General features: G+C 37.7%; 1 protein-coding gene across 7 annotated transcripts in view; it reads right to left on the reverse strand.

Annotated features, from left to right (window-relative positions):
- Nucleotides 1–3,535: 3,535 nt before the first annotated feature.
- The window catches only part of LOC102116109 (uncharacterized), a 139,726-nt gene continuing 117,392 nt past the window's right edge, over nt 3,536–25,869 (reverse strand). For 5 of the 7 annotated variants that reach the window (XM_045387736.2, XM_074034927.1, XM_045387742.2 and 2 more), the window contains 3 exons: nt 17,269–17,395; nt 16,375–16,470; nt 3,536–6,280 (listed from right to left, as the gene is read on the reverse strand). In XM_045387736.2, the coding sequence (XP_045243671.2) occupies nt 4,746–6,280; nt 16,375–16,470; nt 17,269–17,395 (1,758 nt within the window). In that variant the 3' untranslated portion in view covers nt 3,536–4,745. The remainder of the gene's footprint in view (nt 6,281–16,374; nt 16,471–17,268; nt 17,396–25,869) is intronic. The other 2 variants (XM_005549448.4, XM_074034928.1) reach the window with 2 other exon arrangements.

Genomic DNA, 25,869 nt, shown 5'->3' on the forward strand with positions numbered 1-25,869 from the left:
CACTCTGTCACCCAGGTTTGAGTGAAATGGTAGAATCTCAGCTCACTGCAGCCTCTGCTTCCTGGGTTCAAGTGATTCTTGTGCCTCAGCGTCCTGAGTAGCTGGGACCACAGGCATGGACCAACACACCTGGCTAAGTTTTGTATATTAAGTATAGACGGGGCTTCACTATGTTGGCCAGGCTGGTCTTGAACTCCTTGCCTCATGTGATCTTTCTGCCTCAGCCTCCTGAGTAGCTGGGACTACAGGCATGCACAAACACACCTGCTAAGTTTCATATTTTAAGTACAGATGGGGTTTCACTATGTTGACCAGGCTGGTCTTAAACTCCTGGCCTCATGTGATCCTTCTGCCTCAGCCTCCCAAAGTGCTGAGATTATAGGCATGAACCCCCACTTTGGCCAATTTGGTTTTTTTTGGCAGCTTTTATGTCTTCCTTTGAGAAGTGCCTATTTATATATCATTTGTCTGCTTTTAAAAATTAAATTTCTTATAGATCATATATATTAATCCCTTGTTGTATTCAGTTTGCAAATCTCTTATTTCATACTGTAGATTGTCTGTTTGTCGATAGTTTATTTTGCTGTGCAGAAGCTCTTTAATTAGGTGTCAACTTCCATTTATTTATTTTTTGCACTCATGTTTAAGGTGTTAGTCATAAATTCTTTCTAGAGGCCAAAGTCTAGTGAAGTACTTTCTAAGTGTTCTAGGATTTTTATAGTTTAGTCTCACTGTCAAGTCTTTAATCTATCTTGAGTTACATTTTTTATATGGTGAGAGGTAGGGGTCCAGTTTTCCCCTGTACCATTTATTGGATAGGGGGTTATTTCCCTTGGTTTATTTCGTTGACTTTGTCACAAATAAGTTGATTGTAGAAGTGTAGCTTTTTTTCTGGGCTCTCTCCTCTGTTTCATTAGCCTATATATATATATTTTTTGTACCAGAACTATGCTGTACTGGTTACTGTAACTTGTAGTACAATTTGAAGTTGGGTAATATGAGACCTCCAGGTTTATTGTTTTTGTTTAAACTTGCTGTGGCTATTTGGGCTCTTTTATCCTTCCATATGAATTTTAAAATAGTTACTTCTTCTAAATCTATAAAAAATGGCATTGAAGGCTGAGCACAGTGGCTCATGCATGTAATCCCAGTGCTTTTAGAGGCTGAGGTGGGCAGATCACTTAAGATCGGGAGTTCAAGACCAGGCCCTAGCCAACATGGTGAAACCCCATCTGTACTAAAAACACAAAAAATTAGCCCGGTGTAATGATGTGTCTGTAGACCCAACTACTCCAGCAGCTGAGACAGAAGAATTGCTTGAACCTGGAAGGCAGAGGTTGCAGTAAGCCAAGACAGAGTGTACTTATGGGTTATCATTAAGCATCTGTTATACAGCAAGCACTGTCATGTTTGTTTGCTGCATTTATATATAAAAACATCCTGGTCGGGCGCAGTGGCTCACGCCTGTAATCCCAGCACTTTGGGAGGCCAAGGGGGGCAGATCACGAGGTCAGGTGTTTGAGACCAGCCTGGCCAACACAGTGAAACCTCGTCTCTACTAAAAATACAAAAAATTAGCTGGGCTTGGTGGTGGGTGCCTGTAATCCCAGCTATTTGGGAGGCTGAGGCAGGAGAATCGCTTGAACCTGGGATGCAGAGGTTGCAGTGAACCAAGATCGCGCCACTGCACTCCCGCCTAGGAAACAGTGCGAGACTGTCTCAAAAAAAAAAAAAAAAAAAAAATTCCTGACTTATGAAGCCTCCCTAGTACATACCCTAACAAATTGGCTCAATACATAAATTTACTTGTCAATTAAAAAATCTGAAAGCAGTTGGGAGCGGTGGCTCATGTTTGTAATCCCAGCATTTCGGGAGGCCAAGGCAGGCGGATCACGAGGTCAGTTCAAGACGACCCCGGCCAACAAGGCCAAACCCTGTCTCTACTAAAAATACAAAAATTAGCAGGGTGTGGTGGTGGGCACCTGTAATCCCAGTTACTCAGGAGGCTGAGGTAGAACTGCTTGAACCCGGGAGGTGGAAGTTGCGTGAGCCAAAATCATGCCATTGCACTACAGCCTGGGCAACAAGACCAAGCCTACGTCTCAAACAGAACAAAATCTGGAAGCAGCAGTAACTAAAAGTAGGCTTACCGCTGGGTGCAGTGGCTCACGCCTGTAATCCCAGCACTTTGGGAGACCAAGGCAGGTGAATCACCTGAGGTCGGGAGTTCGAGGCCAACCTGACCAACATGGAGAAACCTTCTCTCTACTAAAACAAAATTAGCCAGGCATGGTGGCACGTGCCTGTAATCCCAGCTACTCTGGAGGCCGAGGCAGGAGAATCATTGGAACCCAGGAGGCGGAGGCTGCGGTGAGCCAAGATTGTGCCACTGCGCTCCATCCTAGGCAACAAGGGCAAAATTCCATCTCAAAAAAAAAAAAACAAAAAGGGAGACTTATATAGGGTTCTCCAAGTAAAATAACAAAATGGAATGTTCTAACTAAATAAAATACACTAATTGTGGAATTACATCTAAAAGTTATTTTTGTGTGCAATTTTATAAAAATAATTTATAATCCCTGATGAGCTCACATAATGAATACTTCAAAAACTATAAAACACATTATAAGAAACAGAAAAATTATGGGTCTCGCATGAGTACCAGGCAAGTAAAACAGAGAAATTGCCTGGGGAGGTTATGAACCATAAGCCATAAGATCTTATAGTCATGAATTCAATACAAAGCAGCATATAGATTTGCCTTACACATATTTGAGGTTTTTAGTTTTCTAGTAGTCACCTTATTAATGTTTTCTCAGTTTCTTCTGAAAATAGAAATTCATACTTACAAAAACATACTTCATAATTTTCTTATACCTAAGCTTTATTTTTTCAGTAATATATCTTTATGTAAATCAAAACTAAACGTCTGTGTGCGTTTGCAGGCACAGAGGCCACATGTTCAAAGTAAAATACAAAACAAATTTTTAAAAATAAAATTTAGGTCTCAGAAATATGGATTTTATTTTTACTTCTGTATAATTATTATTATGACCATAAAAATGACCCTGTAGTCAATAACAATTGTACATTTTAAAATAAATAAAAGTGTAGATAGAACTGGATTGTCTGTAATACAAAGAATAAAATGCTAGAGGTGAATACCTCATTTACTCTGATGTCATTATTACATATTGTATGTCTGTATCAAAATATGGCATATATGGCATAAATACATACACTATGTACCCACAAATATTAAGAAAAATAAATTTAAATTTTAAAAAGATAAAAATTTAACCTATGGGAACACTATTCTTTAATGTATTTGCAGTTTAAGCCACTGGAAAAGATTACTAGAGAGGTAAGTCCACTATGTTACCAAATAATATACTGTTACCATCTTTTACCTCACACCCTTGAGTAACGTGGGATAGGTAAAAGTCAGTGGCAAAATAACACTTCATCAAATACACAAGTCTTAGCATGTTAAAAAAAAATGTTTAATTACAAAATTAAGTTCACACACAATCAATTTTTTTAAAGTACTGCATTTTATTACATAAAAGCACAATCAACAAAATTATACACTAATTCTAACTGAAAATGTTTTCTCACTATACTGCAAAAGAATATTAGTCTAAACATGTACCTCAAGCAGCACTTAATATTCTAAGTTAACCACAAAGAGCATCTCTACATTTTCCTCATGCATCTTATATTTTAATTTTCTTACTCTTCCATAGAAAGGGGCATAAATAATGCCCACCTTTAAAAAAGAATCTCTCATATCTCTGATTCAGCAACAACTGATCACTTGATTTCACATGTGAATACAATAGGAATGAAGAAAAACATGAATTTGAGAGTTAAATTACATTATTAATTGCTTTTCAAAAAATCTGTAATTTTTTTCAAGAAAAAAGTATACTTTGAATGTAATTATAAATCTCCAAAAAATCTTCCACTTCTTTTAAAGTTATATATAAATAACTTATTTAACAATTCTAGTTTTGAATTTCCTATACCCAACACTCTAATTTAGTGTAATGTCTGAAGTGTCAGTGCCTTATGCCTTATGATTTCCACTGTGAATTCTCTGATATTTACATAGACTTAATTTTGGATTAAATATTTTTCATATTTACTGCATCTGCAAAAATATATTTTAGAATGAACTGTTTTCCAAGCTGTAGTTTTTTAAAAAAAATGTTTTTCCATATTTATTACATTTGCAGGGTTTTTCTCCAATATAAAACTCCCTGATGTTGAACAGTTTGAGCAACTAATGCTTTAGGGTTTTCCTCTGGTACAAAATGTGTACAATAAGATCTATCACAAAAGTAAAGGTACTACAACCCTCTATTTGCAATGTTTGTCTTAAGAATACTCTTCCTCATGTTAAAGGCTTATATTTTCTGAAAGATCTTTTGACAGTAACCGCATTTTATTAAGTATTAACACTCTGATGATCAGATGTGAGCAGATATAAATGGCTTTTCCATATTCTTTATAGAATTTTTCTCAAGTATAAATGCTTTCCTGTGCAATAAGGTGTGAGGATTGGTTAAAAGTTTGCCACATTCTTCATACTTGTAGGATTTTTCTCCATTATAAATTATCTTACCTACAATCAAGTGTGACAACCATTTAAAGGCTTTGTCACATTCCTCACATTTCTAGGGCACCAGTATGGTTTATGTTTAGAAAAGTTTGAGATGTAGTCAAAATCACTCTCACATCTTTCAGGTTTGTAGTTTCTCTTTAGTATAATTTGAGGATTTGTTAAAGGCTCTGCCACATTCATGTTTGTAGGGTTTCTCTCCAGTATAAATTATCTGATGTGTAATAAGGGTTGAGAAGTTGTTAAAGGCTTTGTCACATTCTTCATATTTGTAGGGTTTCTCTCCAGTATAAACTATTTTATGTGCAGTAAGGTTTGAGGACTGGTTAAAAGCATTGCCACATTTTTCACATTTGTAGGATTTCCCTTCAGTATGATTTATCTTATGTTTAGTAAAAATTGAGGACTGGTTAAAGGCTTTGCCACATTCTTCACATTTGTAGGGTTTTTCTCTAGTATGAATTATTTTATGTTTAGTAAGGGTTGAGAATACACTAAAGGCTTTGCCACATTCTTCACATTTGTATGGTTTATCTTCCATATGATTTCTCTTATGTTTAGTAAAAGCTGAGGACCAGCTAAAGGCCTTGCCACATTCTTCACATTTGTAGGGTTTCTCTCCAGTATGAATTATCTTATGTTCAGTAAGGGTTGAGGACTGTTTAAAAGCTTTGCCACATTCTTCACATTTGTAGGGTTTTTCTCCAGTATGAATTCTTTTATGTTTAGTAAGGGTTGAGGACTGGTTAAAGGCTTTGCCACATTCATCACATTTGTAGGGTTTCTCTCCAGTATGAATTATCTTATGTTTAGTAAGGTTTGAGAACTGGTTAAAGGCTTTGCCACATTCTTCACATTTGAACGGTTTTTCTCCAGTATGAATTATCTTATGTTTTTTAAGAATTGAGAATACTCTAAAGGCTTTGCCACATTCTTCACATTTGTAGGGTTTATCTTCCATATGAATTCTCTTATGTTTATTAAGAATCGAGAACTGGTTAAAGGCCTTGCCACATTCTTCACATTTGTAGGGTTTCTCTTCTGTATGAATTCTTTTATGTTTAGTAAGGGTTGAGGACCGGTTAAAAGCTTTGCCACATTCTTCACATTTGTAGGGTTTTTCTCCAGTATGAATTATCTTATGTTTAGTAAGATTTGAGGACCGGTTAAAAGCTTTGCCACATTCTTCACATTTGTAGGGTTTTTCTCCAGTATGAATTATCTTATGTTTAGTAAGTGTTGAGGACCAGTTAAAGGCCTTACCACATTCTTCACATTTGTAAGAATACTCTCTAGTATGAATTTTCTTATGTTGAGTTAATTGTGAAAGCATGCAAAATGATTTGCCACGGTTTTTACATTTGAAAGGTTTCTTTCCAGTATGTCTTATCTTACTTCTATTTACATTTGAAAATTTATGAAAGACTTTCACATATTTATCACACTGAAATATTTTGCTCTCAGTAGTTGTCAAACATTGGTTAAGTCCATTATAACCTCCTTTGTACACCTTACATGCATCCAGGCTTTTATGGTCTTTTCTTAGCTGTAAATTCTCATGTCCATACTTTCCACATGTTCTCAGTATCACTTTTTGGAAAGAATCTTTTATGCTCTGCTCTGGCCAAACATCTTGGGTAAAATGAGAACAGATAACTGAAAAAAATTAAAATAACAAGTTACTTCACTTACTAGACTCAGATGAATACACTTTACAAATTGAACCTATAAAATTATACAAACTACAACATAAGCAAGATGGCACAGCAAAATACTACAGGCCCTAATTCCTTATAGAAATATAAACGTAATAAAAACATACTGACCAAAATACATTTGTGGAAAAGTTATAAATGAGTTAAATGTGTACAGTGCCCCAGGTGAGAACAATGCAAAGGGCTACATAGAAGGAAAAGAAAACTGTGTTATGTTTACACAACATAGCTCTTCCTGCTCCTCAATAACCCAGTGCCTTTAGCAGTAAATTGCCAATTCCTGGTTTCTTTTTTAGAAGACAAGAAAAATACTGGCACATACATCTTTATTTCTCGCCTCTAGGGGCCTTTTTAGACACTGGTTTCTGTCTCCCATGCCATAAAGCGCTGAAAGAAATGGTGGTATACTTTGGAATGACAGTTTGCTGAGATCAAAGGTAAACATTATAGCAGCAGAGAGAATGCAGCAGCACTACAGACAACAAACGTGTAGCAACTGATTACTGACTTACCAAAAAACACAAATCAATTCTTTAACTAAAAAGTAAACACAAAATTTCAGACAAGATACATCCTAAGAACATGTTTGAGAGACTCAGGGAATCTCTAGCCAAGACAACTGGTTTAAGATTATGCCAGGACAAGGCTACATAATAAAGATTGTAACAGGCAGCTTTTTTTTAATGTCCAAATCTCAATCAAAGATTACAATGTATACAAAATATTAGGGCAACATGGCCCCGTCAAAAAATTATAAAATTTTTAGAAAGCAACCATAAAAAATAAAGTTATAAATTAAAGAAATTGAAAATAAATTGAATAATATTCCATGAGTGAAATAGAAACACAGATGATTTTTGAAAATCAGACAAATGAGGATAACAACAAAAATATTCAAAATATCAACACCCCTTCAGAAATTGTAGAGGTAAAAAATACAAGAAAAAACAGTAACTAAAAATCATAAAATAAAAAATGAAGAAGCTAGACAAACTAGGATATACACAAAGATACTTATAACACATATATAAGCACAATTACAGAAGTTACAGACAAGAAGAGAGCCTTGGGAGCTGCAAGACAGAAGTAATATGTCATTTATATGCATAGTCTTATGAGATAACCAGTGAACTGTCAACAAAAATTTTGCAGGCCATAAAGAAACTGAGTGATGTAGTCAAAGTCCAAAACAAAATTAAAACACAGAATGTAAAATTATTGGACACCATCAACTAAATCAATATATTCATGGAAGAAATCTTAGAAGAATATAGAAAAAAAAGTAGTACAGAGGATACTTGAAGATAAAAAAGTCTGAGAACTTTCCAAATTTTGACGTAATAAGAGAAAAAATATTCCTAACCAATAACACTCGGTTAGAAATCGTTTTACTTTAAAAACAAGAAAAAAATAGATTTTCCAAAATAAAAGGTAAGGGTGTTAATTATCCCTTGCACAGTCCTATAAGAAATGCTACATGGTGAGCAGGCACCATGGCTCATGCCTGAAATCCTACAGCTTTAGGGGACCAAGGCAATCAGATCACTTGAGACCAGGAGTTCAAGAGCAGCCTGAGCAACATAGTGAGACACTGCATATACAAAAAGAGAAATGCTAAAATGAGTCCATTATGTTGAAAAATAAAATAATGCTGGACAGCATCAGAAAACCATATATAAATAAAAAGCTCTCTATTAAATGTAAATATAGACAAACATAGAATTCTTTACTATCATAATGACGGAGCATCAAACCCTTAAAGTTCTTCTATGGAATACAAAAAACAAAATATGAATCTGAATAAATCTGTTAATAGAAACACAATATAAAATAATTTGTAATATTAGTAACAAACTAGAAACTGTTTTAAGATGTTTTTTATAATCTTCATTTTTCAAGATGATTACGAAGATAATATTTATAGAAACTATGCAAAACAAAAAATAAAGCATGTCACTATGAGATTAAACAAAAATTTAAGGAGTAAAACAGGAAATGAGAAAAAACATATCTACACAAGAAACAACAATGAAACTGGTAATAGTAACATCATTTCTTTAAAAAATCATTTTAAATATAAATTAAACTACTTAATAAAAAGAAATGTAATCCCAGGACTTTGGGAGGTCAAGGTGTGCTGATCACTTGATTGCAGGAGTTTGAGACCAGCCTCAGCAACATGGGAAAACCCTGTCTCTACAGAAAATACAAAAAACCAGCTGGGTATGATGGCACATGCCTGTAACCAGCTACTTGACAGGCTGAAATGAAAAGATCATCTGAATTTGGGAGGTTGAGGCTGCAGCTCATTGCCATGATCACACCACTGCAAACGAGCCTGGTTGACAGAGGAAATCCTATCTCAAAAAGAAATAAATATGTAAATAAATAAGTAAGAAAGCATGTAATATACTGCCTAAAAGAGATCCATTTTGGCACTAAGTCAAATAGGCTGAAAGTAACAGAATGAAAAAGATCTATATCTATGCAAATAGCAACCACAATTGGGTGAGGTAGTCATGATTATATCAGACATACATGCTTTAAGTACCAGTAAGAGATAAAGACTGATATTATATAATGGTAAAATGGGTCAATTTACCAGTAATCTAAGTTACCATATCTATCTACTCTTTTAATAAATGAGCTCTCACTTGAATTGATGGAGTGTATACTTTTTGATTACTAAGAGGAGAGTGCCAAGCCATTCATAAGGAATTTGCCCCCATGACCCAAGCACCTTCCTCCATGTCCCACATCAAACATTGAGGATTACATCGCAGCATGAGGTTTGGAGAACGTGAACATCCAATCAATATCATAGACCAACTAGGCTTAACAGACATGTACAAAACTTTCTAGTCAAAAGCAAGGGAATACACAATATTCTTATTTGCAGCTGGTGTATTCTGTTAGGACATACATCAAGTCTTATTAACATAAGAATACTAGCTGGGTGCAGGGGCTCATGCTTATAACCCAACACTTTGGGATTTCAAGGTGGGAGGATGACTTAAAGCCAGAAGTTTGAGGCCAGCCTGGACAACATAGTGAGAACCTGTCCCTACAAATGATCAAAATATTAGCCAGGCATGGTAGTGCATGTCTCTAGCCCCAGCTACTCAGGAGGCTGAGGAAAAGGATCACTTGAGCCCAGGAGACTGAGGCTGCAGTGAGACAAAATTATGCCACTGCACTCCAGCCTGTCTCAGAAACAACAATAAATAAACTTAAGACCAAAATAATAAACTGTATGTTCTCTGACCAAAACTGAAAGAAACTAGGAAATAAAAGAAATGTGAAAATAAAACACATTCTTCAACATATTTTTTTGCTCAAGGGTCAAAAAACTTCATTTTGGGCCGGGCACAGTGGCTCATGCCTGTAATCCCAGCATTTTGGGAGGCCGAGGCGGGTGGATTACCTGAGGTCAGGAGTTTGAGACCAGTCTGGCCAACATGGTGAAACCCCGTCTCTACTAAATACACAAAAATTAGCCAGGCATGGTGGTGGGTGCCTATAATCCCAGCTACTTAGGAGGCTGAGGCAGGAGAACCGCTTGAACCCAGGAGGCAGAGGTTGCAGTGAGCTGAGATCGCACCAGCCATTGCATTCTGGCCTGGGCAACAAGAGCGAAACGAGGTCTCAAAAAAAAAACAAAAAAAAACACTTCATTTTTTTAAGATGTCAGTACAACCTATAGTGGTAAAGAAATTCAACATAATCTCTATAAAAATACCATAGCACATAGTTTTTAACATAAATATTGTCTAAATTTTAAAAATTTGATTAAAAGCTATAATTATGCAAACACCCATGAAAAAGAACGGGCATTATACTTCCTGATTTCAAAACATATTAAAAGCTACAATAACAAAAACAATGTGGTACTGACACAAAGACAGATAAAGAGATGAAAGAACAGAACAGAGAGCCTAGAAATGAACCCTTCTGTATATGATCAAATGATCTTCCACAAAGTTGCCATGAGCACATAATAGAGGAAAGATAATCTCTTCAAAAAAATGGTGAAATTGGATATTAACACTTATGCCGGGCGCGGTGGCTCAAGCCTGTAATCCCAGCACTTTGGGAGGCCGAGGCGGGCGGATCACAAGGTCAGGAGATCGAGACCACAGTGAAACCCCGTCTCTACTAAAAATACAAAAAATTAGCCGGGCACGGTGGCGGGCGCCTGTAGTCCCAGCTACTCAGGAGGCTGAGGCAGGAGAATGGCGGGAACCCGGGAGGCGGAGCTTGCAGTGAGCCGAGATCGCGCCACTGCACTCCAGCCTGGGCAACAGCGTGAGACTCCGTCTCAAAAAAAAAAAAAAACACTTATAAAGTCTGATCCTTTCCTTGAACCATATACAAAAATTATTTTAAATAAAACACTTAGACATAAAAAAATAACTAACAAATCTCTTAGGAAAAATATAGAGGAAAGACATTATATTGGTCTTGGCACCATTTACAATATTAATGCACGAGCAACAAAGAATAGAAAAATTGAATTACGCTATACTTCAAAATTTTTACACATCAAAGAAAATATTCAAGAGAGTGATAATGTCTCCTACACAATAAGTGAAAATATTTGCAAATCACATATGATAGGAGTTAATATTCAGAATATATAAACAACTCTTCAAACTGAACAATAAAGTTGAATAACTTGAGAAATGAAGGTATGAAGAACAGAAATTAAGAAATTGAACTTTACCATATAAAGTTTATCATATAAAGTTCAGTAATATTGAACTTTAACTGAATCTTTATCAAGAGATATATACATGGGAAAAAGCATTTGAAAGACAGACAAAATTACTAATTTGTAGAGAAATGCATAAGAAGCACAATGAAAAACAAAATCACCTCACACCGGTTAGAACAGCCACTATAACATTTTTTAAAAGGCACCAAATCTGTTGATGATGCAATGAAAATAAAACCCATGTTATTTTTTGGTGAAAAACAAGGATGCAGCCATTATTTTAAAATATTATGTTTCTCAAATAACTAAAAATGGAATTATTATTAAACACAGTAATCCCATTTATGAATCTATATCCAAACTATGCAACATAGGATCTTAAAAATGTATTTGAACATCCATGTACCAGTATTCACAAAAGCCAAAAGGATGAAGCAACCCAACTGCCTTCTTGATTTATAAACACATCCAAAAATGTAACATATCGATACAATGGAATATTATTCAGCCTTAAAAAAGAAAATGTTTGTCACATTTTAAGATAAACTTTGAGAATATTTTGTCACCTGACATAAGCCAGTAGGAAAATGATGGATACTGTGTGATTCCACTTATATGAGCTATCTTAAACAGTCACACTCATAAAAACAGTAAGTGGAAGGGTGTTTGTCAAGGGCTGGAGAGAGGGTAAAATGGGCAGTTATTGCTTAATGGGTACTGAGTTTCAGTTTTACAAAATGTAAAATTTCTAGAAGTCTTGCATAATGATGTGAATATAGTTAACACGCCTGAAATGTACAGCTTTTTGGAGACAGGGTCTCACTCTGTCACCCAAGCTGGAGTTCAGTGGCACGATTAAGGCTTACTGCAGCCTCAAACTTCCAGGCTTAAGTAGTCCTCTCCCCTCAATCTCCCAAGTAGCTGGGACCACAGGTGACAACCACCATGTCCGGCTATTTAAAAAAAAAGTTGTAGAGAAGGGGTCTCCATATGTTGTCCAAGCTGGCCTCAAACATTTGGGTTCTGGCCAGGCGCGTGGCTCACTCCTGTAATCCCAGCACTTTGGGAGGCTGAGGCGGGCGTATCACCTCAGGTTGGGAGGGGGAGAACAGTCTGACCAACATGGAGAAACCCTGTCTCTACTAAAAATACAAAATTAGCCGGGTGTGGTAGCACATGCCTGTAATCCCAGCTACTCCAGAGGCTGAGGCAGGAGAATCACTTGAACTCAGGAGGCAGAGGTTATGGTGAGCCAAGATGGCGCCATTGTACTCCAGCCTGGGCAACAAAAGTGAAACTCCATCTCAAAAAAAAAAAAAAAAAAATAGGGCTCAAGTGATGCTCCTGTCTTGGCCTCCCAAAATCTGAGGATTACAGATGTGAGCCACCACCATGCCTGGCCAGGAAATGTAAACTTAAGTAGATTTAAGATGGTAAATTTTAGGTCATGTGTTTTTACAACAATTACTTTTTAAAAGAAAAACTAAAAAAAAATACAATTATAAATCTTTCCAAAAATTAGCTTCAAATTACAAAAGTGTCTCTCTTACCCAAAGGAAATTATATAATATTTATCATTAAACACATGGTGAAAAGAAGAGTATTTCCAGGACTACTCACTTAGACAAAACAACCATTGAAAATCAGCTAAGAAAGAATATACACAAGAAATGCTGTAACCAAAATTAAGGTCATATTTATAGATAAAAACACACACATATATAATCAGACTATGATGGACATAAGGCTGATTTATTTCTTAGTTAAACCCAACATTCACTTAAAGTGTACAAACAGTAGTGCAAATTGCTAAAACTGTAAAAACAAGAAACAAAATAAACCGATAAGAAACCTAAACAATATGGCCGGGCGCGGTGGCTCAAGCCTGTAATCCCAGCACTTTGGGAGGCCGAGACGGGCGGATCACGAGGTCAGGAGATCGAGACCATCCTGGCGAACACGGTGAAACCCCGTCTCTACTAAAAAATACAAAAAAAAAACTAGCCGGGAGAGGTGGCGGGCGCCTGTAGTCCCAGCTACTCCGGAGGCTGAGGCAGGAGAATGGCGGGAACCTGGGAGGCGGAGCTTGCAGTGAGCTGAGATCCGGCCACAGCACTCCAGCCTGGGTGACAGAGCAAGACTCCGTCTCAAAAAAAAAAAAAGAAACCTAAACAATAAACAGTAATATGGAACTGTAAAACATTAAGAGAAATGTTTACTTATAAAATCTGGTTTGCAATATTGATGTACCATTAAAAAGAATTTGTCTAGATAACTGCAATATTTGACTGTAACTGTGTACTCATGGAAGGCAAGTATGTATGGCAGTAAAATTTCAGAGAAAATGCAGTATAATCATACATAGAGGATTCTAATAAAAAACTTTTAATAACTAAGCATTTTTTAAAATTGAGGTAATTTTTATGTTTTAAATATATGCTATTCTTACACAAGGTGAAACTGCTGCAATCCAACTTTAGAAGCAAAGAATAGCTTTACGTTTGCCAAATAAAGAAAAAATTTTTATTTTGTTGAATATAGTTAGTGCCTTTGATACATAAAACAAATATTTGGGGGACACATTATGTTATTACTTAGATATAGGCTAAAGAAAGTGGGTGAATGAAAATACTATTCCTTTTCGCCTGCAGCAAACTTAATTTTATAAGTAACTATTTTAGTAATTATGTAGTGCCTACTAATTATCTAATTTACTTCAGGCATAACATGTAAATTCTAGCATATTGTCCTAAAGGTCTGATTCTAAAGCTACAGACAAATTTGAAATAGAAAATACAAAGTAAAAATGTATAGGAAGAGTGACATCAGAAGATAGGACAATAAAAGGTGCCTTATTTTGCTATCCTCCAATAGCAAGCAAATGTGTCAGCCATCGCTCATAAAAATGCCTTTTGAGAGAGTCAGGCATCACGGCTCACACCTGTAATGAAAGCTACATTATACATTAAGGTTGGAGAATTGATTCAGGCCAGGATTTCAAGAACAGAATGGGTAATGAAGCAAGACCTCATCTCAAAAATAAGTGCCTTTAAGAGAGCTTTGAGATCCAGGGAGGGAGTTGTGAAATGCTAAACCCAAGATTGAGGAGTGTTGTTTTCAGAAGGCAGGCCCTCATTCAGGAGGCAAACTAAAGGACTTCTGTTCTTGGCTACAGACCAGAAAATGGCCCACCAAACTTGGTCCCACTAAGAATTCTGAACTTACTCTGTAACCATCACAAACTTCTCCCAGCCACAGTCTGGAAAAGGTCCTGCCCTTCCAGCGGCCTGAAGAAAGATAACCATTTATAGCCATGCAGGCAGGGGGGCCTGCAGACCTTGGCCTTTACTGTGGTCTCTGAAGCAGTTTAATGACTCAGTTCAAACTCTCTGAGCCACAGTTTATGGCCAGTTATATCTACACAGAAACTTACACAGTGGCCTGGGGAAATCCTCTCTGGTACTCAGTGAAAGTCATACTCATCCACATCCTGATATAAGGTCCACTATATGCAGACCGGACTACAGAAATCTGCCCTACTGTCTGCCCTACAGAGTAAAGTCCTGGAGGCTATTCAAAAATAAAATGGAAAAAAATAAAATGGAAAAAAATAAATGGAGTCTGTTCAAAAATAAAATGGAAATTACAATTACCCAAGCCCCTTGTAACAAGCCAGTAAAGGTGGACCCTAGTGTAGACCCAGCAGCCTTGTGACCAAGCTACACCCCTCTCCACAACAAATCCAGAGGGCATCCCATCACCCTGGGAACCCAACAAAAGATTTTTACCTTCTAAAACCAGTTTATCAAAACTTGAAGAGGTGTTTGCTCCTTCAAATTTACAAACACCAATGCAAAACTATATTGTGCCAATGTCAATGCTTCTATTTTAACATAGCACTGGAAGTATGTAGCAAAAGAATTTAAAAAGTTCTAAAAAGCCATTGAAATTGAAGACAGATAAGTAAAAAGTTGCTGTTTATAGATCACACAATCTTATACAAAGAAAATCATAAACATTTATACCTGTCTCAACTAATACTCAGTAAATCAGCACAATATAAAATTAACATACAAGCTATGGTTCCACACACTTAAAATAAGCTACCTGATATAACAGAGGAAAAAACAATCTTATTTGTAATAGCATTAAAACAATACATTTCTCCATCCTGGCTAACATGGTGAAACCCCATCTCTACTAAAAATACAAAAAATTAGCCAGGTGTGGCGTTTCACGCCTATAGTCCCAGTTACTCAGGAGACTGAGGCAGGAGAATGGCATGAACTCAGGAGGCGGAGCTTGCAGTGAGCCGAGATTGCACCACTGCACTCCAGCCTGGGCAACAGAGTAAGACTCCGTCTCAGAAAAATAATAATAATATTAATAATATATTTCTGGGCTTGGCACAGTGGCTCACATCTGTAATCTCAGCACTCTGGGAGGCCGAGGCGGGCAGATCACGAGATCTCGATGGTAAAGAGATCAAGACCATCCTGGCCAACGTGGAGAAACCCCATGTCTACTAAAAATACAAAAATTAGCTGGGTGTGGTGGTGCACGCCTGTAATCCCAGCTACTTGGGAGGGTGAGGCAGGAGAATTGCTTGAACCCAGGAGGCAGAGGCTGCTGTGAGCCAAGCTTGCACCACTGCACTCTAGCCTGGCAACAGAGCGAAGCTCTATCTCAAAAAAACAAAAAGAAAAGTAGTTTAACAGAGTTTCTCAAAATTATGCAGTTATTTGTGTGTCCTCAAAAGCAACGGAAAAGCAGTCAGATTGTGTAGTCTCTTATTGCCATGAAAAGGACTTTGGCTTTCACTGTAAACTTGAAGGAAGATCACCTTAGAAAATTTAAAAGCATTAGACAGAAGATGCCCCTATGTGAGAGCAAAACAAAAGTTTGAGGCTTCCCAGAAACTTTCTTTTTTGGAAACAACTTCCCAAATTACATTTTAAAGACTGAGGCTGGGTGCAGTGGCTCACGCCTGTAAATACCAGCACTTTGGAGAGGCTGAGGCGGGCAGATCACCTGAGGTCGAGAGTTTGAGACCAGCCTGACCAACATGGAGAAACCCCATCTCTACTAAAAATACAAAATTAGCCAGGCGTGGTGGTGGGTGCCTGTAATCCCAGTGCTTAGGAGGCTGAGGCAGGAGAATCGCTTGAACCTGGGAGGCAGAGGTTGCAGTAAGCCGAGATCGCACCCTTGCACTCCAGCCTGGACAACAAGGGCAAAACTCCGTCTCAAAAAAAGACTGGCCTTCTCCTTGACTTTTGGACCTCTCATTTGTGTCATCTGTTGTATTAACTGTCACCTACCTGGGGTTTTGTCTACCATCTCACGTCTCTTCATATTCCAGGGTTCTTTTCCTTGCTCCAGCCAGGTGATCAGGTCTGGCTTAGAGACAGCAATACCTGTTTTATTAAAAATAAGTAACATAAATCTTGCTCACATTCTCCAATTACCAACATAGTAACATGCTCAGTAAAGAAGATGTAATAAATTAATCTAGTAAATTAATCCCCAAATACTAATTTATGACAAATATCTAAATATTTTTAAAATATTTTAAATTTGTAGATTTTTTTGTTTGTTTTGAGACAGAGCCTCACTCTGTCACCCAGGCTAGAGTGCAATGGCACGATCTCAGCTCACTGCAACCTCCACCTCTTGGGTTCAGGCAATTCTGCCTCAGCCTCCTGAGTAGTTGGATTACAGGCGCCCACCACCACGCCTGGCTAAGTTTTGTATTTTTAGTAGAGAAAGGGTTTCACCATGTTGGCCAGGCTGCTCTCAAACTCCTGACCTTAGGTAATCCACCCACCTCGGCCTCCCAAAGTGCTGGGATTACAGGCATGAGCCACCATGCCTGGCCTACATTCATAGATCTTTAATTTTACTTAATACTGCCCAGTACTACTAAATTTACTAAATGAAAAATTGGTGGTAGCAACAATATTTTATGCCAATAAATTTCTGGAATTACCACTAATTTAGAGTAAAGGATAAAGATCAGCTCAGGAATGTGGAGAGTTCAGGTCAAAATGAAACATCTTGAAGAAGTTCTTTTCTACACTGACAAATCTGTTTTCTTGAAAACTGGGATCTGAAACTCATTTATGCAAAGCATAAATTACCAAAAGACATTCTACAAAGAAGAGAAATGAAATCTTTAGAGTACGTTAGGAATTATGTATTGAAGTTATCCTCACCAAGGAAGACCAGGTTTCTGTAGTTCTCTAACATCACATCTCTATACAAATTCCGCTGTGCAGTGTCCAGGCATTGCCATTCCTCCAGAGAGAATTCTATTTTCACATCCCTAAATGTCAGTGGTCCCTGAAAAACACACACACACACACACACACACAAACACACATGTTTACTAAGTGGACATGGGCAGAATTTTTCATTTGACTTAAGGTGAAACGAAAGAGTAGAGAGAACAAGTTCTGACTTACAGGAGTGATTGAAATTATCCAATAAAATAATTTTCAATACAGAAATATTTTCTAATATAACTCTGAGAAAAGGGAATGACATGAGAGTATATATATGACACCTTTCTGGATGATAAAGTATAAAATTAAGGGCATGAACACAAACATACATTTTTGAGTGTATATGTTTCAGATGGAAAAGATGTGGAGTTAGAAGGGACCTCTCAAATTTTAATGTGTATGATAAACTGAAGATCTTGTTATGCATATATTTTTTCAGAACATCTGGAATAAAGTCTGAATTTCTTAATTTCTAAGAAGATCACCAATAATGCCAATGATTTTTGCCAACATGGTGAAACCCTGTCAGAAAAAAATTAGCCAGACATGATGGCATGCGCCTGTAATCCCAGCTAGTCAGGAGGCTGAGGTAGGAAAATTGCTTGAACCCGGGAGGCAGAGATTGCAGTGAGCCAAGATCACGCCACTGCACTCCAGCCTGGGTGACAGAGCGAGATTCCGTCTCAAAAATAAGTAAATAAAAATTTTTCACACACTTGACTATAATGAAAAAATTTTTAAAGTAGTTAAAACAAACTCATTAGGGAGGAAAAGCACAAGTAGAGAAGTAAAGGTTTGTAAGTACTAAACACATGGCATTCCAGGAGGCACAGTGGACACAGCTCTTAATCTGAGACATTTTTAGCTGAAAAATAGCCATTTTTTCATCTTTCTCCTCCTGCTCTAGGATTTCTTCTCAGATGAGATTCTCTGGAGAAATTACACCTGAATCTGGAGAATATGCCTTTAAAGGTGTCGGCACCACCTGTTTACCTGCTACCATCACACCCACAGGCAAAAGGTCCAAGACCTGCAGAAAAAGCCCACCCATTTCCGTCCTTTATAACAGAAGAGATTCAAGAAAAATAAGCTGCTCTTTGGAGATAAAGATATAAGTTTCTCCTTTCCTGTCCTCAGGTGCCCTCTCCTACCAGACACCAGCAATTTTTGCTAAAGTAATGGAAATATGGGCCACTCTGCCTTGTCCCTACCAAACCCAAAGAGAACAGGCCCTTTAGTGCAAAGACAGAACTTAACACTCACGAATGTATCTTGAACCTCTCATACTAGATTCTGGCCTCACCTAGAGTCACATGAGGCCCTTCAAGCAATATGGATGCTTCCAGAACAATAGAACAGAACCTGTGGGGAGGGCACAAATAGAGATTTCTGCAAACTGGCTACGTAATCTTAATTAGAAGCCTGGGCTGATAAACACTTAGCTAAGTATTATCTCTCAAGCATTGATGAGCTTATAAATCGCTTGGTGATTTTGGCCCCACTCTATATAATGTGATTCTGCAGGTTTGAAAAGGGTCCATGAACGGGTATTTTAAACAAGTCCTCTATAGATGTTGATGTTGCTTCCCCTGCGCTCATTATTAGCACTAGCTAGAGAAAGCAGGCACATCACAGAGTCCCTTACACTCAGCACATTTGTCACAACATAAATACTTCTGGTACAAATAAAGACAACCAATCTTCATCCTAAAGTATATTCTTTGCTGGCTCTTTACAGAGGAAACAGAGGCCAGTAATGTCCAAAGAAGTCTGCATTTGGAAAAAAACATTTACACATACACTAATGCAATGTTTATTAAACAGATACTATGTCCTCAAGAGTATGTTACAGAGCACTGCTGGGAATAAAACATTACATGATTTAATCCTCGTAACACCCTGGGAGTTGTTTAATAATTGCCAGAATTTAGATAAAGGGCCCAGCATTTTTATTTCTCCTTTGTCATTATTTTTTTTGAAAAATGTACAGAATAAAAGCTACATATAGACAGATGAGAGGAATAAAGAAAAGAGTTTAATGTAGTTTGGAGGAATTTTTATTGTGTTTATATTTACTTGTTTGTGGCTTGTGGAGCAACTACTGGGTCTTCAGGAATATAATAAGGAATAAGTTGCTAAATGGCATGTCTCTGCAGGCACTGATTTCAATACAAAATTAAGAAATGAAGGCCCTAAAACATTACTTTATTTTTCCCATTTATCTGCTTTTAGATTTCAGGAAATTCTCAGCAACAGCTCTAGAAAGGCAGCAGAATTCATCACCCAACACTTATCTCTTTTAATCAGTTCTATGAGGCTAGACTCCAAGGTGAAGCCAGACCTTGGCTTAAGACCTCCAAAAAGGGTGATTCTGAACAGAATTGGGGCAGGGAGAGGACACTATGTAGAATTCTGCTCTCTATGCCACTGGGGTATTTCCTGTTCTGTTTTTCCTAAGCTTACCTACGAGAAACTTAAATCCCACAGTTTGTGTAATTTAATCTTTTTTAGCCACTGCCCTGTCAATTGTATAACATATACTAATAAGCAATTTAAACAAATCTCTTAGGGTTTTCTAGGGTAATTTTGTTAGAAGATAAGCATGTATTCTTAACAAGGTAAAAGAAACAGAAATAATAGTAACAACTCTTCTGTCCATAAACATCCATTCAAATGATGACCTCAGAAGTCACAGCAATATAAAGAAGTGGCCCAAATGAAGCCCACATTTTTTTGGCATGACTCATTTCTCTTACACTGAGACAAAAGCAGAATTAACCACTCTTGTCAGCCTAACACAGTTTTACTCTGGACATCCTCAAATGTTTCAAAGATGCCTAGGTGATTGTGAGAGGGTTCTCAGTGATCCTGGGCTGATGGCCCAATGGTAAGCCAGGCAGTAGAGACTCAGGCTGATTCTAAATAGAAAACAGAACGGCCCTGGTGGAGCTCCACAACCTGGCTCACCTGTCCTGATCAGGTAGTCTTTGGGTAAGAGGAAGGACAAGAATACTCTACTCCAGTATCACATTTTTTACAGGTAGTTATAGTTGTAGTCATGGCTCTGGATACTTTGTGACCTTGATCTCTCACTCCTAAGATGCTCTGTGGCCTTGATCTCTCAATCCTAAGATGCTTTGTTTACATTTATAGATTCTGCCATCAGATTCTGTTTATACCTGGCACCTCTCACGTAACAGTAACAGGTCACTGAATGAGATGTGAAAAACTCAAATAGCCACACTATCAAAGGAGGTAGCTTTAAGATGTCTATGTTGACATCTCACAATGCAGAGAATGCCTCCTGTCGGTTTTCTGTACATTCTTAATCCAAAGTCTAGTACTGTCTTGTAAATCCCAGGCAGAGGCCAGATCTTATGTGTGGATTCTAGGTGGGGTCAACCTGGCTCTGCATTCCTGGGTGTTACAGCAAGAAAAGTACAACCAAAGGAGAGATCCCCTCATAAAGGCTGCTCTGGCACATTCTAAATAATATGTCCTTAATTTCCTCCTTAATAGGAAAACGCTGAGGAAACATGAATATAAGTAGACAGTTCATTGAGCCAAGCTTGAAGATTGTAAACTTGGAGCAAAGATTCAAGTTGCCTGGAATCTAGCAGCAGTTACAAGTGGATTTTTAAAGGCAAAAACAGACAGAGAGTGGGCTGATACAAAATTGTTTGTCAGGAATTCTTATTTACTAAAACTAACCTTGATTACTGATTGACATACGTTGTTAAACTGTATAGGGTGTGGGTTATAGTGTTCAGTGTGGCATTATTAGTTTAATTTATAGCTACTTATGGCAATAGCAAGCAGTTTCAAGAGATAAATACAGAGCTCAAAGGAGAGAGAAAGACATAACTGTGGTCTCACTTTGATGTCTCTTTGAGCCATATAATTAAAAGGATTTGCATTTCTCAGATAAAAGGTTTACTGCAAGACCCAGATTCAGAATGTGGAGCCACTGGTTTAGATCCTGGATGGGTGGAATAGCAGTGTTACCTGCACATTTGTGGGCATTTTAAAAAGAGGAGGAAGGGGAAAGTGGTGATTCTCATGCCTATATGTCTACTCAATGCATGAATGTTACTCTGATTGGGTTTCTGGGCCCCATAGTCTCTGAATCAGTTTCAGGTCTAAAGATACAAGAGTCATTGAAAGAGGTAAAATGGTTGACTGCTGTTCTGTGATGTATTTAGAAATTGGGTCTAGCCTCTCTAGATGTGATTATACAGGACTAGATACCAAATAAGCAGAGGCAAGACTCTGCCTGCATATTTAGGGGACAGCATGCATTTTGCAGCACAATCATGAGTTGACTGGAAGCCTGAGACAAAAAGGCCCATCTAGATTAAAGCTTGGTTGGTACCTTATATGTTTATATCATGTGTGGTAAGTTTAAACAGTGTTTGGAAAGTGTAATTAAAAGAAAAGTTTTCTCCAGCCCCAGAGGAACTCCACAATGATAAAACAGAAAGAAAACTGTTTTATTACACAATTAAACCAGAATGTGACATGCATCACAGTCAATCTGCTTAAGAGATTGCAAAGACAGAAAGACGGTCACAATAATTAGTCCATAAGTAGAATTTACAGTCCCATGTTACGCATAGTTCATCCTAAATTCACCTGGCAATTGGGGAGGCCATCTGTGTAAGCTAATTGCCTATATTCAATGGTAAAATAAACTTTTCACATCTCCATGACAGGAGGTAGTTTTGCAATTTGAAGCCAGGTGCCTGCTGAAGGTAGGCTCTCACTCTCCTACAGAAATGGTTGAATATAGTGCTCTCTTTTTGGCTATTTGTATTTTAAAGCAATAGCTCTCTACTCTGAGCACTGGGTTGCAGCACTCCAGCTCGCCGTCTCCTGGTGGCTGGTGTCTTCTCTTGACTCCTACCATCTTCCACTGATATGCCCACAGCACACAGCTCACAGCTGGCTGATCACATCTTATGTAAACCCCTTTTGCCACAGCAGCACTCCAGAACCACATCAGAGAGTGAAGCCTGAGCTGCAGGAGAGCCTGCAGGCCTCCTAGGTAGGAATGTACCTTCACAATAATGGGAACAAGAGCACTGTTGCAGCCTCAGTTTCTACTTATAGTGCTAGATTTCCAGCATGAGTCAGAATAGAGCGAGCTCTGAGTTCTCGCTGTGACAGCCCAACTCATTCACAGACTTCTGACACAGACACACAAAGCATTCAAGAGAAAAACAGCTCTCAGTCTGAGAAAGAGTACATTGAGAGAAAAAACGAAGTTAAAAGCATCTTAAGGCTGGGTGTGGTGGCTCACCTCCGTAATCACAAAACTTTGGGAGGCCAAAGTGGGTGGATCACGAGGTCAAGAGATCAAGACTATCCTGGCCAACATGGTGAAACCACATCCCTACTAAAAACACAAAAATTAGCTGTGTGTGGTGGCATGTGCCTGTAGTCCCAGCTACTCGGGAGGCTGAGGCAGGAGAACCACCTGAACCCGGGAGGCAGAGGTTGCAGTAAGCCGAGATAGTGCCATTGCACTTCCAGCCTGGTGACAGAGCAAGATTCCATCTCAAAACAAACAAATGAAAAAAAAAATCTTAAGAACTCAGATAAAAGATTGATCAAGTCAGTCAGAAAATATTCCCCTAAAACACATTTCTCTGTAAACAGCCAAAGTGCACAGCTACCCTCAGCATGAGAAACATGAGCATTATGAAGAAAGGGGGCATATTCTCAGCAGAATTTTATAAGGTTTCTTTTCCATCTCTGCTGCTCTCTCATCTCCTAGCCATTGGATGGGGGTCCTATACTGAAATACATCTGACAGTTTCCACCAGAATTTTTTGACAAAGAATTGGAATCTTTTATTCTTTCTGGATCCACTAAATAAAAAGTAGGGTAACAGGGTTTCTACTGATATGTTTAGTAGAATGTTTACAGTTTTTATACTTTTATGATTTTAAAAACAAGCAATAAGAAGAGATTTTAAGGAACTTCAGAGCAGTATATATTCTGTCTAAACTCAACAAATGTTTTAAAGTTATAAAACAGGCATCACCAAGCTGTATTTTTGCATTGAAGGAGATGTGACTATAAAGTAGGGAGAATTATTTTTGTAGATAGACCTATTCTCTTTATCTAATAGTCATAATTTAGTCAGTGAAGAGACAACATCTGGGGTAACAACTACGGAGGAGATGCTCAGCTTTGTGAGTTTTGTGCCAGGCATTTTTGCTGAAAATGGAGATGGCAGCAAGTGTGAATCTGGAGGAATACTGAAGTCTTAAGAGTAGGTGGAGGAAGAAGGGTCAGACTCCTACCAGAATAGTTCCTGTGGAGACAGGCATATCAGAGCTCAGGGTTTGAAAGCGGGCCTGAATAAGGGTCCTGCTAGATAACCTGCAGATGGAAGCTGAGCAGTTACCAACTGCTAATGTGCCAAGTATACCAAGCACAGAATGTGTTCTGTATAGGAGCATTATTTTAAACAATGTTCTACTATCATCTACCAAAATAATTGTGGTAAAAGTATAGTAGTTTACTTTTTTTCTTTTATGTCAGCAATATTTTAAAATATTGATCTGTTTATCTTATATTTTTGTGGATAAATGTGGTATTTGCCTCATGATTGTAAGCCACTGAGAGTGCACTGAACCTATTCACACGTCTTTAAGATGCTTTGCTATGTTAAAATTTTAGGAGAGGAAAATGCAAGTGAGTAACAATTTAATAGGCATTTATTTATTTTGGAGTTGAATTCTGTAATTTGAAAAAGTTCAGTAATGCAAAGTGATCTGAAAGAAAAAAAAAGAATTGGAATCTGACTTAGTTCATATAGTAAAATATATCTGAGCTTGCAACATGGCTAACTAAAGGGCTATTATGTTTGTTGGGTGGCGACATCACCTTTATTTGTCCTGTAACAGCAGCATTCCAATTTACTGAAATGGAAAACACTAAAATCATGCTCATCTGTAATTATCCCTATGGGATAAATTAATAAGTCTGTCATGCTAGTATCTACTGTAAAAATTTGGTAGTGGATTTTCTTTGGATATCAGATGTAAATAAGTATAAATATATTAATGTACTAGTCATAAGGTATGTAGAAGTTTTAAAAATTGTCTGTAAACATAATTCAATTAAAACACTTTATATTTTAAAAGTATAAATAACAGGCTGGGTGTGGTGGCTCACGCCTGTAATTCCAGCACTTTGGGAGGCCGAGGCAGGTAGGTCACCTAAGGTCAGCAGTTCAAGACTAGCCTGGCCAACATGGCAAAACCCCATTTCTACTAAAAATATAAAAATTAGCCAGGGATGGTGGTGGGTGCCTGTAATCCTAGGTACTAAGGAGGCTGAGGCAGGAGAAGCACTTGAACCCAGGAGGCAGAGGTTGCAGTGAGCCGAGATCTTACCACAGCACTCCAGCCTGGGCGACACTCCATCTCAAAAGAAAAAAAAAAGTATAAACAACAATATTAACAAGGGATTCATTTCAAGTAAATTCTGTGGCCTTAAATTCATACTATGTAGAAAATACTGTTTAATTTACATGAATGCATTTATCTACAAACATTATGCATAACTATGCTAATTGTTCTGAAGTAATAAATAGAAAGCAAAATACAACTACAGACTCCACTATTCATACACTGAACCGTGCTTTTGCAGTGTAAGTACTTTAGCCTGAAAATACTAGATAATTACCTTGGATAATCAGTTTTTTGTCAAAATTACTCACTATCTTTTAATCTTTATCATTCTGTATTGCTGAATTTAATGCCATCTTTGTGCTCGACTCTTCTGTAATCCTAAAATGAACTTAAACCTAAACAAGTCTGTGTCTACTTTTTTATTTTTTTTTGAGACAGAGTCTCACTCTGTCACCCAGGCTGGAGTGCAGTGGCAGGATCTCAGCTCACAGCAACCTCCGCCTCCCTGGTTCAAGCGATTCTTCTGCCTCAGCCTCCTGAGTAGTCGAGATTACAGGCGCACGCCACCTCGCCCGGCTAATTTTTGTATTTTTAGTAGAGATAGGGTTTCACCATGTTGGTCAGGCTGGTCTCGAACTCCTGACCCCATGATCCTCCCACCTCAGCCTCCCAAAGTGCTGGGATTACAGGCATGAGCCACTGCGCCTGGCCCTGTGTCTACTTTAAAACACTAAAAGTGAAAAAAAATAAACCTTTGCCAAAGCAAAAACAAAGCAACGAATTATCCTAAAGACAATTTTGAGTCAAAAAGAATAACAAAAAGCTTATTTGGCTGTTAATATAATTTACATATATTCCAAAAGAACAAAAAAAAAGTACATTTAAATGCTTTTAAGAAAAGAGATGAGCAAAATACTTTCTTTTATTTTCAGGTAGAAGAATTAAGCCTCTTCTTTCTAATTTATATTTTCTCCTACAACAGCCAGGTCTCTGGGCGTGTTATTAATCTCTTCAACATCTGATTTTCAGTAGACACTGGCTTTAGGAATCTAAGGTCTTGGGCATACTGTATGCACTTGAAAGAATGTTTATGGGGGAAAACAGTGGA

The sequence above is a fragment of the Macaca fascicularis genome, chromosome 3 (assembly GCF_037993035.2).
Source record: "Macaca fascicularis isolate 582-1 chromosome 3, T2T-MFA8v1.1".
Taxonomy (NCBI): domain Eukaryota; kingdom Metazoa; phylum Chordata; class Mammalia; order Primates; family Cercopithecidae; genus Macaca; species Macaca fascicularis.